General features: G+C 43.3%; 1 protein-coding gene across 5 annotated transcripts in view; it reads right to left on the bottom strand.

The window, feature by feature from the left end:
- Positions 1-15,646, bottom strand: part of SNX31 (sorting nexin 31) — an 81,660-nt gene that overhangs the window by 25,989 nt on the left and 40,025 nt on the right. For all 5 annotated transcript variants that reach the window (XM_027561428.1, XM_027561429.1, XM_027561430.1 and 2 more), the window contains 2 exons: positions 15,258-15,345; positions 11,378-11,447 (listed from right to left, as the gene is read on the bottom strand). In XM_027561428.1, coding sequence (XP_027417229.1) covers positions 11,378-11,447; positions 15,258-15,345 — 158 coding nt within the window. The remainder of the gene's footprint in view (positions 1-11,377; positions 11,448-15,257; positions 15,346-15,646) is intronic.

Genomic DNA, 15,646 nt, shown 5'->3' with positions numbered 1-15,646 from the left:
ACACAGATAGGTTAAAGATTTGAATGTAAAAACCATAAAAGAACCAGAAGAAAGTAAAAGTATTTTTATCTGATCAATAAGAAATACCTTTCTAAGCTACAAAGACAAATAACATACAAGTGAATATATAATTACATAAAAATAATAAGCCTCCAAGAATAAAACTAAGAAGAAAATGGCAAACCAAGGCAAAACTGCATCATATGTGGCAAAGAGTTAATCTTATTTACATAAAGCAATAGTAAAAATATAAATACCTCTAATAGGAAAATGAAGAAATGCTATATATCAGCAATTAATAAAAAGGAATTCCAAATGACAAATACAGATTGAACCTCACTGGTAATCAAAGAATCTGTTTGCCTCTCAACTTGGTGAAGATCCATCAGTTCAGTTCAAGTCGCTCAGTCGTGTCCTACTCTTTGTGACCCCATGGACTGCAGCTCGCCAGACTTCCCTGTCCATCACCAACTCCCGGAGCTTACCCAAACTCATGTCCACTGAATTGGTGATACCATCCAACCATCTCATCCTCTGTCGGCCCCTTCTCCTCCCACCTTCAATCTTTCCCAGCATCAGGGTCTTTTCCAGTGAGTCAGTTCTTTGCATCAGGTGGCCAAAGTATTGGAGTTTCAGCTTCAGCATCAGTCCTTCCAATGAATATTCAGGACTGATTTCCTTTAGGATGGACTGGTTGGATCTCTTTGCAGTCCAAGGGACTCTCAAGAGTCTTCTCCAACAACACAGTTCAAAAGCATCAATTCTTCGGCACTCAATTTTCTTTACAGTCCAACTCTCACATTCATACATGACTACTGGAAAGACCATACCTTTGACTAGATGGGCCTCTGTGGGCAAAGTAATGTCTCTGCTTTTGAATATGCTATCTAGGTTGGTCACAACTTTTCTTCCAAGGAGTAAGTGTCTTCTAATTTCATGACTGCAATTACCATCTGCAGTGATTTTGGAGCCCAAGAAAATAAAGTCTCTCACTGTTTCCATTGTTTCCCCATCTATTTGCCATGAAGTGATGCGACCAGATGCCATGATCTTAGTTTTCTGAATGCTGAGTTTTAAGCCAACTTTTTCACTCTTCTCTTTCACTTTCATCAAGAAGCTCTTAATTCTTCTTCACCTTCTGCCATAAGGGTGGTGTCATCTGCATATCTGAGGTTATTGATATTTCTCCTGGCAATCTTGATTCCAGCATGTGCTTCATCCAGTCTAGAGTTTCTCATGATGTACTCTTCAAATAAGTTGAATAAACAGGGTGACAGTATACAGCCTTGATGTACTCCTTTTCCTATTTGGAACCAGTCTGTTGTTCCATGTCTAGTTCTAACTGTTGCTTCTTGACCTGCATACAGCTTTCTCAGGAGGCAGGTCAGGAGGTCTGGTATTCCCATGTCTTTAAGAGTTTTCCACAGTTTGTTGTGATCCACACAGTCAAAGGCTTTGGCATAGTCAATAAAGCAGAAATAGATGTTTTTCTGGAACTCTCTTGCTTTTTCTATGATCCAGCAAATGTTGGAAATTTGATTTCTGGTTCCTCTGCCTTTTCTAAAACCAGCTTGAACATCTGGAAGTTCATTGTTTACGTACTGTTGATGCCTGGCTTGGAGAATTTTGAGCATTACTTTGGTAGCATGTGAGATGAGTGCAATTATGCAATAATTAGAGCATTCTTTGGCTCAAAGAATGGTGTGATCAGATAACCACGATGGTGTGATCTCTCACCTAGAACCAGACATCCTGGAATGTGGAGTCAAGTGGGTCTTAGGAAGCATCACTACAAACAAAGCTAGTGGAGGTGATGGAATTCCAGTTGATTCATTTCAAATCCTAAAAGATGATGCTGTGAAAGTGCTGCACTCAATATACCAGCAAATTTGGAAAACCCAGCAATGGCCACAGGACTGGAAAACGTCAATTTTCATTCCAATCCTCAAAGAAAGGCAATGCCAAAGAATGGCAACGTGAAGACAAATATATATATAATATTCAGAGTTGGCAAGGGGTTAAAGAAATAGGAAGCTCATATAGATCTGACACAATTTAACCTGGTACAACTTTATGGAGATAGTTTGGTATTTAAATCTAAAACCATCTACAGGAATGATAAACACAGATTAAGAAAAATGTATTAATAAGGCTATTACTCAGATCAGATCAGATCAGATCAGTCACTCAGTCGTGTCCGACTCTTTGCAACCCCATGAATCGAAGCACGCCAGGCCTCCCTGTCCATCACCAACTCCTGGACTTCACTCAGGCTATTACTACTACCACTTTTAATATTGAAAAATTTTCAACTATAAATTGTGGCAAACATATGTATAATGCTTACTGTGTGTCAGGCAATGTTCTAATTGCTCTAAAATAAAAATCAACCCCAGCCCCTCCCCTCTTTGGTAGCTACTACTTTGTTCTCAGTATCTACTTGTTTGCTTCTGTTTGGTTTGGTTTGTTCATTAACTTTATTATACTATTTATTTATTATTTAATTTATATTTTGATCAAATCATACAGCATTTGTCTTTCTCCATCTAATTTATTTTAGCAAAATACCCTCAAGGTCCATCAGTGTTATCACAAATGGCACAATTTCATCTTTTTCCTGGCTGAGTAGTATTCCACCCAAGGAATGCTTGAAGCCACCAGTATATGAAAGAGACAAGGAACAGAAACTCCCCTAGCACCTTCAGAGGGAACATGGCCCTGCCAATACCTTGATTTCAGACTTCTGACCTATGGAACTGTGAGAAAATAAATTTTTATTATTTTAGAGCTCCTCCCCTATAAAGAAAAAGGTCAATCCTCACAGCACCTTATGAAGTAGGTACTATTAATATAGGTGATAGAGTTTAGGTACAATCAAATAATAGGTTATGCTACTATTTAAAATTATATAAAATATTTAACAACATGGGAAAAGTCTATGAGGCATTGGTACATGAAAACATGTCAAGTTACAAAATAAGGGCATAGTAATCAGGTCCTGATTTTTATAAAACAAAAAAAAATAAATATAAACCAAGCCCCAAAGACCTTGTATGTACACTTAGCAGTCAAGAAAAATGGATGTGTACATGAGTGAAATGAATTAATAGTATACGAAGTAAAACACTGAAAAAGTTAAGAGTTGATATGTATGGTTGATATAAGATTTGGGATGATGTTTACTTTTGTTTTTGAGTCCTTCCATATCTGCACATTTTTATAAAATGAAAACAAATTTTATAACTGAAAAACAATGAGAAGTGAATACACTATTAGGCCCTGTTGGCTGGGCTTTGAGTAACTGCCAGCAGCAAATGTTCTCAAACTCTGACTCCCTGACGGGCTGTTCAGTCCCCTGTCCTAATCTGCACTGCAGGTTCAAGCCGAACAACACTGGTCTCGATGCCAGAACTCACTGAAGACAGACGCCCCCTGGATTTCCTGAAGCCCTCGGCAGCTTTTCCTGTGCTCTTCCCCTCTTCTCCTGGCACGCAGCCTTCCCTTCCCCTTTATCCTTCCTGGCCCCAGGACAGGCTCTGAGATCAGCTTTCCATCTCATCAGCTGCATACACTTAGCCTGAGTGTGTGCTGTGCTAAGTCACTTAAGTCATGTCCAACTCTTTGCGACCCCGTGGTCTGTAGCCTTCCAGTCTCCTCTGTCCATGGGCTAATCCAGGCAAGAATACTGGAGTGGGTTGCCATGCCCTCCTCCAGGGGATCTTCCTGAGCCAGGGATCAAATCTACATCTCTTATGTCTCCTGCATTGGCAGGTGGGTTCTTTATCACTAGCTGAGATCATGCTTTAGAGTTTTCCACTGGCCCTCAAACTATTAACCCTTCTAGAGAAGAACCAGAGTCCTTTGCCAAAGTGTATCTTGTGCAACGTCTTATGTACAGCAATCTCACAAACAATTCTTTGCTATCAGGTACTTTATACCTTAGTATATGATAGTCTGAATATAGCATGAATATACTGAATATAGTATATGAATATAATATAGTATATGATAGTATATACCTTAGTCTGAATGTAAGTCTATATGTTATGACCCTTATATCACTGAGGGACAGGGTATGTCTTAGCTCCAAGAGGATAAAGAAAAGTGGAATACATTTTGATATTACTATTGAAGTTGGGGAAAAGGAGATGGATTTAAAGAGGAGAAGAAAAACAACTACTATTTGTTGAGACCTTTTTAAGAAAAGTTTTCTCATTGACTTTTTCCAAATTGTCCTGTGGGTTAGGAACATTTACCCCCATTTTAGAGATGAGTAAAATCAAGATCCAGAGATGTGATAACTTTCAAGACAATCCAGTAAGTAAGCGGCAACGGTTGGATTAAAACTCGGGTCAGACTACTCTACCAAGCCCTCCTCCTATTGCCCGAGACACTGAATTTTGACCACATAGGCAGCTACACACCGCAAGACTTTCTCCTTATTGTCAACTGTTCTCAAAACTGAACGTAGATACCATACCTAAGCTAAGAATGGAATTAGCATGGGTGTGAAGAAAGGAACACCTTTTCTTTCCTGAACTCACTTGATCTTAGAGCCCTGTAAGGACTGTTAGAACCTGGCAACGATGTCAGAGAGAAACCTGACAAAATATACAAGGTAAACAGCATTCGTGGTGGTAAGTAGGTAAGTACTAACTAAAGATACATCATTCATCATTAGAGGACCTGGGACTCTCAAATGTAGAGCTTTAAATATCCGACAGGAGAGGTAAGATAAATGTTTTTGTTTTACTACCCTTGAAAACCTTTGACCCTGATTATGATTTCACAAGTCATCACTCAAATATATTATATACAGTGCCTCGCTCCAGACAGTGAGAGAGTCAAGTTTAGATAAATGCCTCTACTCAGTTATATGGTTCCCCAAAGACTGCCTGACAGAGACTCATGTGGAACCTAATTTTTAAAATTGTGTGAAATCACATAAGTCACGGTTTTCATGAGCTTCAATCACACACACTCTAGTGCTCTCTGCAGAGTCTACAGCAGTGAGACATGGAGAGCGCATGCCTTTTCAAACAAGGCAGCAGCCACTCGGCTCCAGGTGGCTGAGGCAGAACAGACCAAGGCTAAGGAGCACTTTGGGTCACGGGGGTATTAGGAGGGTAGTGGGCAGCCCACACTCCCCTCACCACACCACATGCCCTGATGCAGGGCTTGACCTGCCTAGCGGAAGGGGCACCTTTTTCTAATTTGCACAAATTGTAACCAGGCCAGTGGTGGCCCAGCTGAAATGTAGGCCCAGACTGGACAGAGCCTTTGGTATTTTTTAGAAAATCCAGAAACTTCTATTTTTATAGGCAATCTTCCACTTTGTTTGTGGTTTAGTTGCTAAGTCGTATCTGACTCTTGAGACCCCAAGGACTGTAGCCTGCCAGGCTCCTCTGTCCATGGGTTTCTCCAGGCAAGAATACTGGAGTGGGTTGCCATTTTCTTCTCCAGGGGATCTTCCCGACCCAGGAATTGAACCCAGGTGTCCTGCATTACAGGCAGATTCTTTACCAACTGAGCTACGAGGGAAGCCCCCACTTTGTTTAATGTCACTTAAAGTTTTGAAAAGAAGGAAGTAAACACCTTGTGGGAATCCACTTGGCTCCTGGGACATCGCTAGACACACTAGCTTTAAAAAATTTGAGAGTATTTCTTAATGGTTAATTATGATGGCACAGTTATTTATCAGAGGAACTCCCCAGAATTCTTCGATTCACTTTTTAAAAGGATGATTGCTTCTCACTCATTCATATCTCCTAAGCGCCCAGGACACAGTCTGTGCCCTTGGCCATTCAGAGTCTAATTAGAGAGACGCAGATGTGAACCTGCATTCACAACACTGGGTGGGAGTGCCACGATGGAGGGCAGAACAAAATGCCAAGGGGGCAGAGAGGACTTCCCAAAGGAGGCAGCAGTTGTGGTTCCCTCCCTCCTGCTGGCCTTGGGCCCCCTTTCCATTTCTCAGGAGCTTCACTCAAATTTGAGAAATGATAAAGGCAGAGGTTGTTATGACATCAGCTATATAGTTTCTTGAAAACTTTGCCAGGCAAAGAGCTAAGGTTTGAATACCAGTCTGTTAAAGCTGGAAGAACACTTAGAGACTGTTAGTTCAGTCTCTTCACTTCACAGGGAGACATTGTAGTTCCAGTTCCAGAAGGAAGAAGTGACCAGTCCAAGGTCACCCAGAGGAGAGGGCCACTGACAGAGCAGGGACAGAAGGCATTTTTGAAACTACCGTTCAGTGTGCTTTTCAAGAAACCATCTTTTCCCAAGCCATAAGAGGAGGAAACACCATCAGTTTCTCTCTGGTTTACAACTCCTTAATGAAGATTGATAAACATCATAAGATTCTGCTGCTGCTGCTAAGTATGATGCTAGTAGTTCCTAATTCTTGTTACCCTGTATCCCTGGAAACCATCCCACAGAAACAATACTAGAATTAGGTGATGCATTGGCAAACAAACCGGACGTAACTAACAAGGCATTGTAATAGCAAGGAAACAGTGGTGCTAAGCCTCAGGGAACATTTAAAATGGTAAATTACATTCCAACTCATGTAACAGGGGTAAAAGTACATTGAACATGATTATGCATGGATCAAAGCAGGACGTGAAATGAGCTGAAAACTATATTCTGGCCATAAAAGCACAATAGTGAACATTAAACATTTAATAAGTGATATTTTGATTTGCCTTCTTAGAGTTTCATGGAAATCGTTTACTAGATGGTCTTGGTCTCTTAAAAAGTCACCTAAGGAGAAATGGGTGTGAAGGTTGTGACTCCTCCAGTGACATTCTGGCTGCTGGGTCCGCTGTGACTGCTCAGTCACACACCCACCTTCTCTGCCCTGTGCCAAAAAAGCCAAGGTCCCTTCGTGTGGCTGGTGGTCTACTGGGGGAGATCTCTACACAAATGATGCTCTATTTTGTCAAACTGAAAACTCCACTGATTTTATGATACCATAATCTTGTGTGACACTAAGAAAAAAGACTGCCAAATAAATTATGACACAGAACCACGAGGCAGTCCTGTGCAGCGTATCCCTCCTGGCGGGTAATTGCTTTCATTTCTTCTGAGGTATCTGGCGATTTCTCTCGCCTGCAGAGGCACTGCTCAGCCTGTGCTAGGCAGCCCTTTTGCTTAATCATAGTATAAAACAGAGCAGTTTCCTCTCTGTGTGAACATAAAGCACTTGGTTGTCACTTTGCAAGAAAATGTGAAACATGGAACTACAGTCATGTCTTCAAAGATGAACATTTGCTTTCCTGGTACAAAAGGGAACCCTGCCACCCTGTCTTTGCCTCTCTGCGTAAGCAGTAACTCCCCTTCCATCCAGAATCATACTTTTTGAAGTGATTTTAAATGACAATTAGACTCAACACATATATCAACAACACACCTAATCCTACTAAAGGGAATGGCTCTTTATCAGTTGCTACATAACAAACAGGGAAAAGGCAATGGCACCCCACTCCAGTACTCTTGCTTGGAAAATCCCATGGATGGAGGAGCCTGGTAGGCTGCAGTCCATGGGGTCGCCAAGAGTCGGACACGACTGAGTGACTTCACTTTCACTTTTCACTTTCATGCATTGGAGAAGGAAATGGCAACCCACTCCAGTGTTCTTGCCTGGAGAATCCCATGGATGGAGAAGCCTGGTAGGCTGCAATCCATGGGGTTGCACAGAGTCGGACACGACTGAAGTGACTTAGTAGTAGTAGTACATAACAAACCACTCCAAAAATGAAGACTTGCTAAAAATAATCTAATTAAAGCAATTGAATTGTTGAAAACAAGACCAAAAGTCACCTAAGGAAGTACATGTTTTTCCTCTTCTATGCTCTTTAGCAAACCAGAGCATCAAAATCCATCCTTTTACCTTTTTTTGCTATAACCAAACTACTGCAGGAGGTTCTATTAATGTTTTCTTGTCTCCTGAAAGAAAGTGAAAGTGTCAGTCACTCAGTTGTGTCCGACTCTTTGCAACCCCATGGACTGTGGCCCTCCAGGCTCTTCTGTCCGTGGGATTCTCCAGGCAAGAATACTGGAATGGGTTGTCATTCCATCCCCCAGGGGACCTTCCTGACCCAGGGATTGAACCCTCGTCTCCTTTGTCTCCTGCACTGGCAGGCGGGTTCTTTACCACTAGCCCATCTGGGAAGCCCTCCTTGTGTCCTGCTGCTGCTGCTGCTAAGTCACTTCAGTCGTGTCAGACTCTGTGCGACCCCATAGACGGCAGCCCACCAGGCTCCTCCATCTCTGGGATTCTCCAGGCAAGAATACTGGAGTGGGTTGCCATTTCCTTCTCCAATGCATGAAAGTGAAAAGTGAAAGTGAAGTCGCTCAGTCGTGCCCGACTCTTAGTGACCTCATGGATTGCAGCCTACCAGGTTCCTCCGTCCATGGGATTTTCCAGGCAAGAGTACTGGAGTGGGGTGCCATTGCCTTCTCCGCAACCTAGATAGCATATTGAAAAGCAGAGACATTACTTTGCCAACAAAGGTCTGTTTAGTTAAGGCTATGGTTTTTCCAGTGGTCATGTATGGATGTGAGAGTTGGACTGTGAAGAAAGCTGAGTGCCAAAGAATTGATGCTTTTGAACTGTGGTGTTGGATGTGTCCTAGCAAAGCTCATTAAAAGCAATGTCTGGAACTTCCCTGGTGGTCCACTGGTTAAGAATCCACCTGCCAATGCACGGGAAACGGGTTCGGTCCCTGATCCAGGAAGATTCCAAATGCCGACAGGCAACTAAGCCCATGCATCACAACTACTGAGCCCACGCTCTAGAGCCTGAGATCTGAAACTGCTGAGCCCACGAGCTGTAACCACTGAAGCCCCAACTACTGTTGCCTAGAGCCCGTGGTCTGCAACAGGAAAAGCCACTACAACGAGAAGTCCACGCACCACAACTAGAGAGAAACTCTGCTTGCCGCAATTAAGAGAAAGCCCGCAGGCAGCAATGAAGACTCAGCAACCAAGAACAAATAAATAAATAAAAGTTAACATTTAAAAAGGGTTTTACCTGTTTTTTTTTTTAAGTAACATCTGAAACTTCTCCCCTCTCTTCAATTCTGCCTTAGCTTATGAAAAGCTACAGAGTACAGCAGTTTAGAACCACGCTACATAAAAGCCACCTGCAAATGTGTTTTTAAATCCCTTTTCCTAATCTTCCATGTCTAAGCCTACTCAATCCTTTGTCAGCAAACTTTATTTCTTCTTCTTAAAAACAAAGATGGCCAGGATGGAGGGGACACATGTATACCTATGGCTGATTCACACTGATGTATGACAAAAACCATCATAATACTCTAAGGTAATTAACCTCCAATTAAAACAAATAAATAAACTTAATTTAAAAAATGTAGATAGCACCAACTTCCTGACAGAGTTATTATGAGGCTCAATTAGTACAAAGTCGGAGAAGGCAACGGCAACCCACTCTAGTACTCTTGCCTGGAAAATCCCATGGACGGAGGAGCCTGGAAGGCTGCAGTCCATGGGGTCGCTAAGAGTCAGACACGACTGAGCGACTTCACTTTCACTTTTCACTTTCATGCATTGGAGAAGGAAATGGCAACCCACTCCAGTATTCTTGCCTGGAGAATCCCAGGGACAGAGGAGCCTAGTGGGCTGCCGTCTATGGGGTCTCACAGAGTCGGACACGACTAAAGCGACTTAGCAGCAGCAGTACAATGTAGGATCCCCCAAAAGGATTAAGGCTAAGGTCATGTCAGGAATAGTTCTAGTTTCTGGAGATAATAGCAGTAAACAAACAAACCCCCAATTTCATGGAGAAATCATTCTAGCAGGGAGAGACAGAGTAACTCAAATTTTTTATATAGTGAAATGGTAGAAATGCTAAGGAGAAAATAAAACAAGTGTCAGGATGTGAGATTTATTCTGAGATGGGATTTATTTATTTATTAAATAATAAATAATTTATTATTCAAACCTTGGGAGGGTTTGAATAGGCCAGGAATTCGACCCACCGTTCTGGGCTTGAGAATAAGCTGTTGGGTAATTTCAAGGAAATCCTTAAAAGAAGCTTCCAAACTTCCCTCCAGAACTCTCTAAGCCAGGCCTGGGAAAGGATGGGCCTCCAAAGATGCTGCCCTGTGAAGTTGAACAGTGGCAGGGAGCTGGGGAAGAAGTGGGGGCTGAGGTGGGGGGCTGAGGTGGGCGGCTGAGGTGGGGCGCTGAGAGGACTGAGGTGGGGGGCTGAGGTGGGGGGCTGAGGTGCTGAGGTGGGGGGGCTAAGATGAGGGGACTGAGGTGGGGGCTGAGGTGCGGGTGCCCGGCGATACATCACAGGGGCAGCATCTGCTGACCTCCAGACAGATAAGCAGAACCTTCACTGCATGAGTCGGAAAAAGAAAGGAGGCCAAACTCTAAACGTGCTTTTCTGTGGATTGAGGGGCAGGAGTAAGGCAAGACCAACTACATCATTTGCAGGACTTAGTACAAAATGAAAATGTGGTCCTTTTATAAAACTTTAAGAATTTTAAGATGTGACAGCAGAGAGTGAGACAAGCCTGGGGCCCCTCTGAGCGTGGAGGGAAGGGGCAGTGCAGCCTCACAGGCCACTTGCCTACGAAGCTGGCCCTGGAGACAAGTACGCTACTTGTTGGTTTAGGAAAAAAAGATTATGCTAAAGTGAGATTTAGGGACCATGTGTGACTTTAAATTGGCTTCCCCGGTGGTTCAAATGGTAAAGAATCCATCTCCAATGTAGGAGACCTGGGTTTGATCCCTGAGTTGGGAAGATCACCTGGAGAAGGCAATGGCAACCCACTCCAGTAGTCCTGCCTGGAGAATCCCATGGACAGAGGAGCCGGATGGGCTACAGTCCACGGGGCCGAAAAGAGTCAGACGTGACTGAGTGCCTTTCACTTTCAGTTTTTCTGTGACTTTAGATTAGCAGGGCTGTCCTTTCCTGGCTATTAAATTAGCCTAGATGATGGAATGTCAGCTGCCAGTGTGGAGAGATGGTTAGAATGGAGGTAGAATTATTTTCCCTCAAACCCTACTTCTCTTAAAATATTTGTTTATTTACTGTGATTAAAATATGCATAACATTTTAACCATCTAGAGGTGTACAATTCACTGGCTCTAAAAACACTGACAGTGTTATATAACCACCACCTCTCTTTATACCTAAAGCTTTTTCATTATCCCGAGCAAAACATCTATCCCCATTAAACAACAACTCCCTCCACCCCAGCCCCTGGTAACCTCTGTTCTAGTTTCAGTTTATAGGGATTGGCCTCTTCTAGGTGTCGCCATAGAATTCTGAACTGCCACACACACCTTCTCTGTTTCAAGGCCTATAATATCTGGTGTTCTGATAGCCCTTGGTTCCCCTTACCTGCATGTAGATCAGATCTACAGCTGTTCTGCAGTCCATCAGCCTGGCGTCAAGGGATGGGTCCAGGTACCTGCATGATTCAGGAGTGTTCAGTTAATTTATGACACAGTAGATGGTCATACCTGGGTTGGCATGCTCTCTCAATTGGTGGCCCTCAATGCCTTGAACCAAGGCCCCTTTTCCAGCACAGCCACAGTCTTCTGCCTGCCTAGTCTTCCGGTGACCTCTGACCTCTTCTGTTTCCCATTGTCTTTATGCTGCTGCTGCTGCTGCTAAGTCGCTTCAGTCGTGTCCGACTCTGTGCGACCCCATAGACGGCAGCCCACCAGGCTCCCCCATCCCTGGGATTCTCCAGGCAAGAACACTGGAGTGGGATGCCATTTCCTTCTCCAATGCATGAAAGTGAAAAGTGAAAGTGAAGTCGCTCAGTCGTGTCTGACTCTTAGCAACCCCATGGACTGCAGCCTACCAGGCTCCTCCATCCATGGGATTTTCCAGGCAAGAGTACTGGAGTGGGTTGCCATTGCCTTCTCCAACATCTGCTTATTTAACCAATATTTACTGAGCAACTATTATATTCCAAACCCTGAAACACATCAGTAGACAGAGCAAAGTCCATGCTCAACTTATATTTTATTTGAGGGGAAAAAGAGAGAAATATGAACTAAATGGGTAGACAAATGAGACCATTTAAATAACTGGTAAATTAAAGCAAGAAAACAAGACCCAGAATAATAAGGTGTTTAAATAATGTTGATAAATACTCAATTCTGCTCAATGTTTCATTATCTCTGTTCTTGGTGAATTATAAAAGTCAGCCATAATATATTTACACTCACTTATTCTTGACAATAAACAGAATGAACAACAACAAAATTAAGGTTGATTTCATCTGAATAAAAATAACCCAACTCTGGAGATACAAGGATTTTGCAGCTGTTACAACAGAAGCCTGTGAAAACACACTGCCTGATTCTTAGGATCTGACTCATTGTAAGCCTATTTAGTGCCCTCTGTGAGTAGACATGCACAAAAAACAAGGCTTTAAGGAAATGGTCCACATTCCATTTACATCAAGCCTCAAGTCTCAACGCCCCCTTCCCACCGGCAATTCCCGGTATAGCCATCTGCCCTGTACCCACATCCATATCACTGTCCTATGCCCAGGCCGCCTCACCTCTTGCCTGAGCTGCTCAGGTGACCTTCTCACCAGACATTCCGCCTCAGTTGTGTCCCTCAGTCCCACACTCCACATGTGAACTGGAGTAGTCTTTCCCAAGGAACCTTTCAGATGCTCATAGTCCCAGGGATTGGAGCACTTATCCTGTTGACTCCCAAGGCCCTTCATAGGAGATCCCACTTTCATTTCCAGTTCTCTGTCTGACCTCTCTCCCCTGGCCCACACTCTATACATTCCAACCTTGTCTTCTCTTTTCTCCCTCCATTCAAAAGACCACTCCCCTCACCTGCCTTCTTCCTGGACTTATTGGCCTCTCCCACAAGCCTCACCCTCGTGTCTCCTATTCTGGTCCCTACTCCCCAAGGCTGTGTTAGCAACCCATCCCCTGGGCTTCCTCAGCTCCCTGAATTTACCCTGATCTCTGCTCTGATCAAGCTGGTATTACACCAGATATGAAGATCTCTGAGCCCAGGGGCTGGGTCCTATTCAGACCCCTTGCCCCTCTGGACCTTGGCAAAGGGACTTGCAAATAGCAGAGCTTCATGTTTGTCTAGCAGATCCAGGATTGCCAGGATGAAGTGAAGTTACACATACTATGTGAATGCAGTAGCCAGCCAAGACCGGACTGAAACCGTCAGGAGAGGGTACGCCAGGGTTGGTCTATCATCAGTCTGAAGGCAGAGTGAGCAGAATCACGGAGCTCAGCAGAGGAGGGGGAGGAGATGATGGGATTGTCATAGACCAGGAAAAGGATGAAAATACAGATGCTCGAAGATCAACTTCATTCTAGCGGCTGGGGAGAAGCAACTGAAGCGTTCCTATGTATGTTCCATTTAGCTATTTCACCCCTGCACCCCAGGTGCCCTATGTGGCAGAGATAACAACTGTTACACCAGAGATGGAGAGCCCCCAGACTCACCCCAGACCGGAGCTCTGAGAGGCCACGGCAGGCCACCCTCTGGTCTAGAAGGAACTATACCATCTTTAGCAAGAAGCATCATGGAATTGACAGAAAAATCCCTAAAACTCGACTTGTCCTCACCGACAGCCCTCACCTGCTGGGGCTTCCACAGCAAGTGGTAGCCGACCTAGCCTCCCTGCTCCCACCTAGTGAGGGCTCCCTCAGGACAGAGGGCCAGGACCTGCAGGATCCTGCCCCCAGACTCGCCCCTTCCAGTAACCTCGTCCTCAGCTCTAAGAGCTGAAATAGGCCCTCCTTTCCTCTTGGTCCCCACGAGCAAAGGCAATCTGCCTGGATCTGAAATGCAGGCTGATGATGGGGTAGACATTTTATCTTGTACTTATGATCTAGAGTTTATCTATTTGATGTAGACCCAGGCAAAGCCCAATTTCTAATTCAAGTTTAAGATGAGGGACAGAATCCTCATCTCTTAGAGAGTTCGTGGACAAAACAGTCTAATCCAGAGGGTTTGTTTTTTAATTACAATTTTCATCATGATTATTATCACTATAACAATAAAAAACATGACCAAAATTTATTGAGCACATAGGATTACTTCATTTAACTCTCACTATAATCCTGAGATAGACTCTATCATTAATATTCTCATTTTACAGATAAAGAAATTGAGGCTTAGAGAGCTTCAATAACATGGCTAGAGTTATTGAGCTAAACCCTGAGACGCACATATTCAGATCCCAGGAACAACTGTGCTTAGCCACCTGTTACTCACTAAAATCTCAGACAAAACTGCAACCTTTTTGCCTTCTCAGGACTCTCTGCCACATATTTCAATTATTTCTCAGAATACTTTCGAATAGCAGTACATGAACTTCTAGCCTTGCTGGGAATCCCTTTCCAAAATTTGAAGCCACAGCCTGGAGCTCTAACAAGGCACCACAAGGTCAAGATTATTACTATTCCTTGATTTCAAATGCCTTTCTTTAGAGCTTCTGTGTTCAGATTACAGAATAACTGGGCCAGCAGAGAGTAAACCAAAGAAGCAATCCAAGACAGCCACAGTGATATACACTGGGAAATACAGACTAATCCGCCCCCCGTGCCAATGGAGAGTGTCCTGCTTCTCACTGTTATTTTGTTCACTTGTTCTCCATAGGATCCCTTGTATCTGGGGGAAATAAAGGTGTTTTCTGCAAAAATACAGCAGATTTTTTCCCCCTAGATTTCATCTTCTCAATCTAGGAAAATATGTCAGGCTCTGGTAAATAAGCATGTATAATTGGAATCCATTAGGAAGGTAAGCTGAATACATAGAGTTCAAGTTCACTGCAAATTAGCTGAGTCCTCTCTGCCTTCAGAAAATGCCATAGTTCAACAGATAAATCAGACTTGCTTGTAATCATCAATAAACTCCTTCAATTAAGTAGTCAGTCATATATTCCAAAGCAAACCCTGCAATTACTTGCCATTACCTGCTTCAATTCCCAGTCCCCCTACCCCCAGCCTTATCTTCATGGTTGCCATCCTTATGATACTATCCCTCAGGTTTTTAATCTGAGCCAGTGAAAGTCATCCTCAACAGCCTATTCTTTAGGACAAATATTCTGGTTCATTTCCTCGCCCTGCCCTCCTTCACTGCTTTCCTCTTGACCTTCCCCAAGGCCCTGAGCTCTGTCCAGCTGTTAGACTGTAAGCTGGACGTGGTGAGATTCAGACAAGTTCTTATTAGCAAAGCTAAGATATCCCGAAACACTCTGTCATCATTAATGCTTACTCACCACTTCCTGAGTCCAACCTTGCAGTTTTCCACTTCAGAACTTCGAAGGCTAACACATGGGAGTTCAAAGTCGGCCAATTTTTTCACGACTAGAGAAAGAAGAAAGAGTCTTCCTGGTTGAAATACATACATATTTACACACAGTGTTTACATACAGTGCTTTAAAGAGATAAAATAGAGCATTAATATTGGAAGGAATAAAATCACATTAATAATATTCTCTTGCATTTGTATACAATTTTTAACTTTCTAAAATTCATTCAAAAAATGAGTAGCCTTTGATCCTCATAAAAGACTAGTGCCTTGGGCTTTCCTGGTGGCTCAGTGGTTAAGAATCTGCCTGCCAGTGCAGAACACACGGGTTCGAATCCTGGTCCAGGAAGATCCTAC

This window comes from Bos indicus x Bos taurus, chromosome 14, assembly GCF_003369695.1.
Source record: "Bos indicus x Bos taurus breed Angus x Brahman F1 hybrid chromosome 14, Bos_hybrid_MaternalHap_v2.0, whole genome shotgun sequence".
In the NCBI taxonomy this organism is placed as follows: domain Eukaryota; kingdom Metazoa; phylum Chordata; class Mammalia; order Artiodactyla; family Bovidae; genus Bos; species Bos indicus x Bos taurus.
The sequence above is the reverse complement of the archived record's forward strand: the minus strand, read 5'-3'. Positions and strand labels throughout refer to the sequence as shown.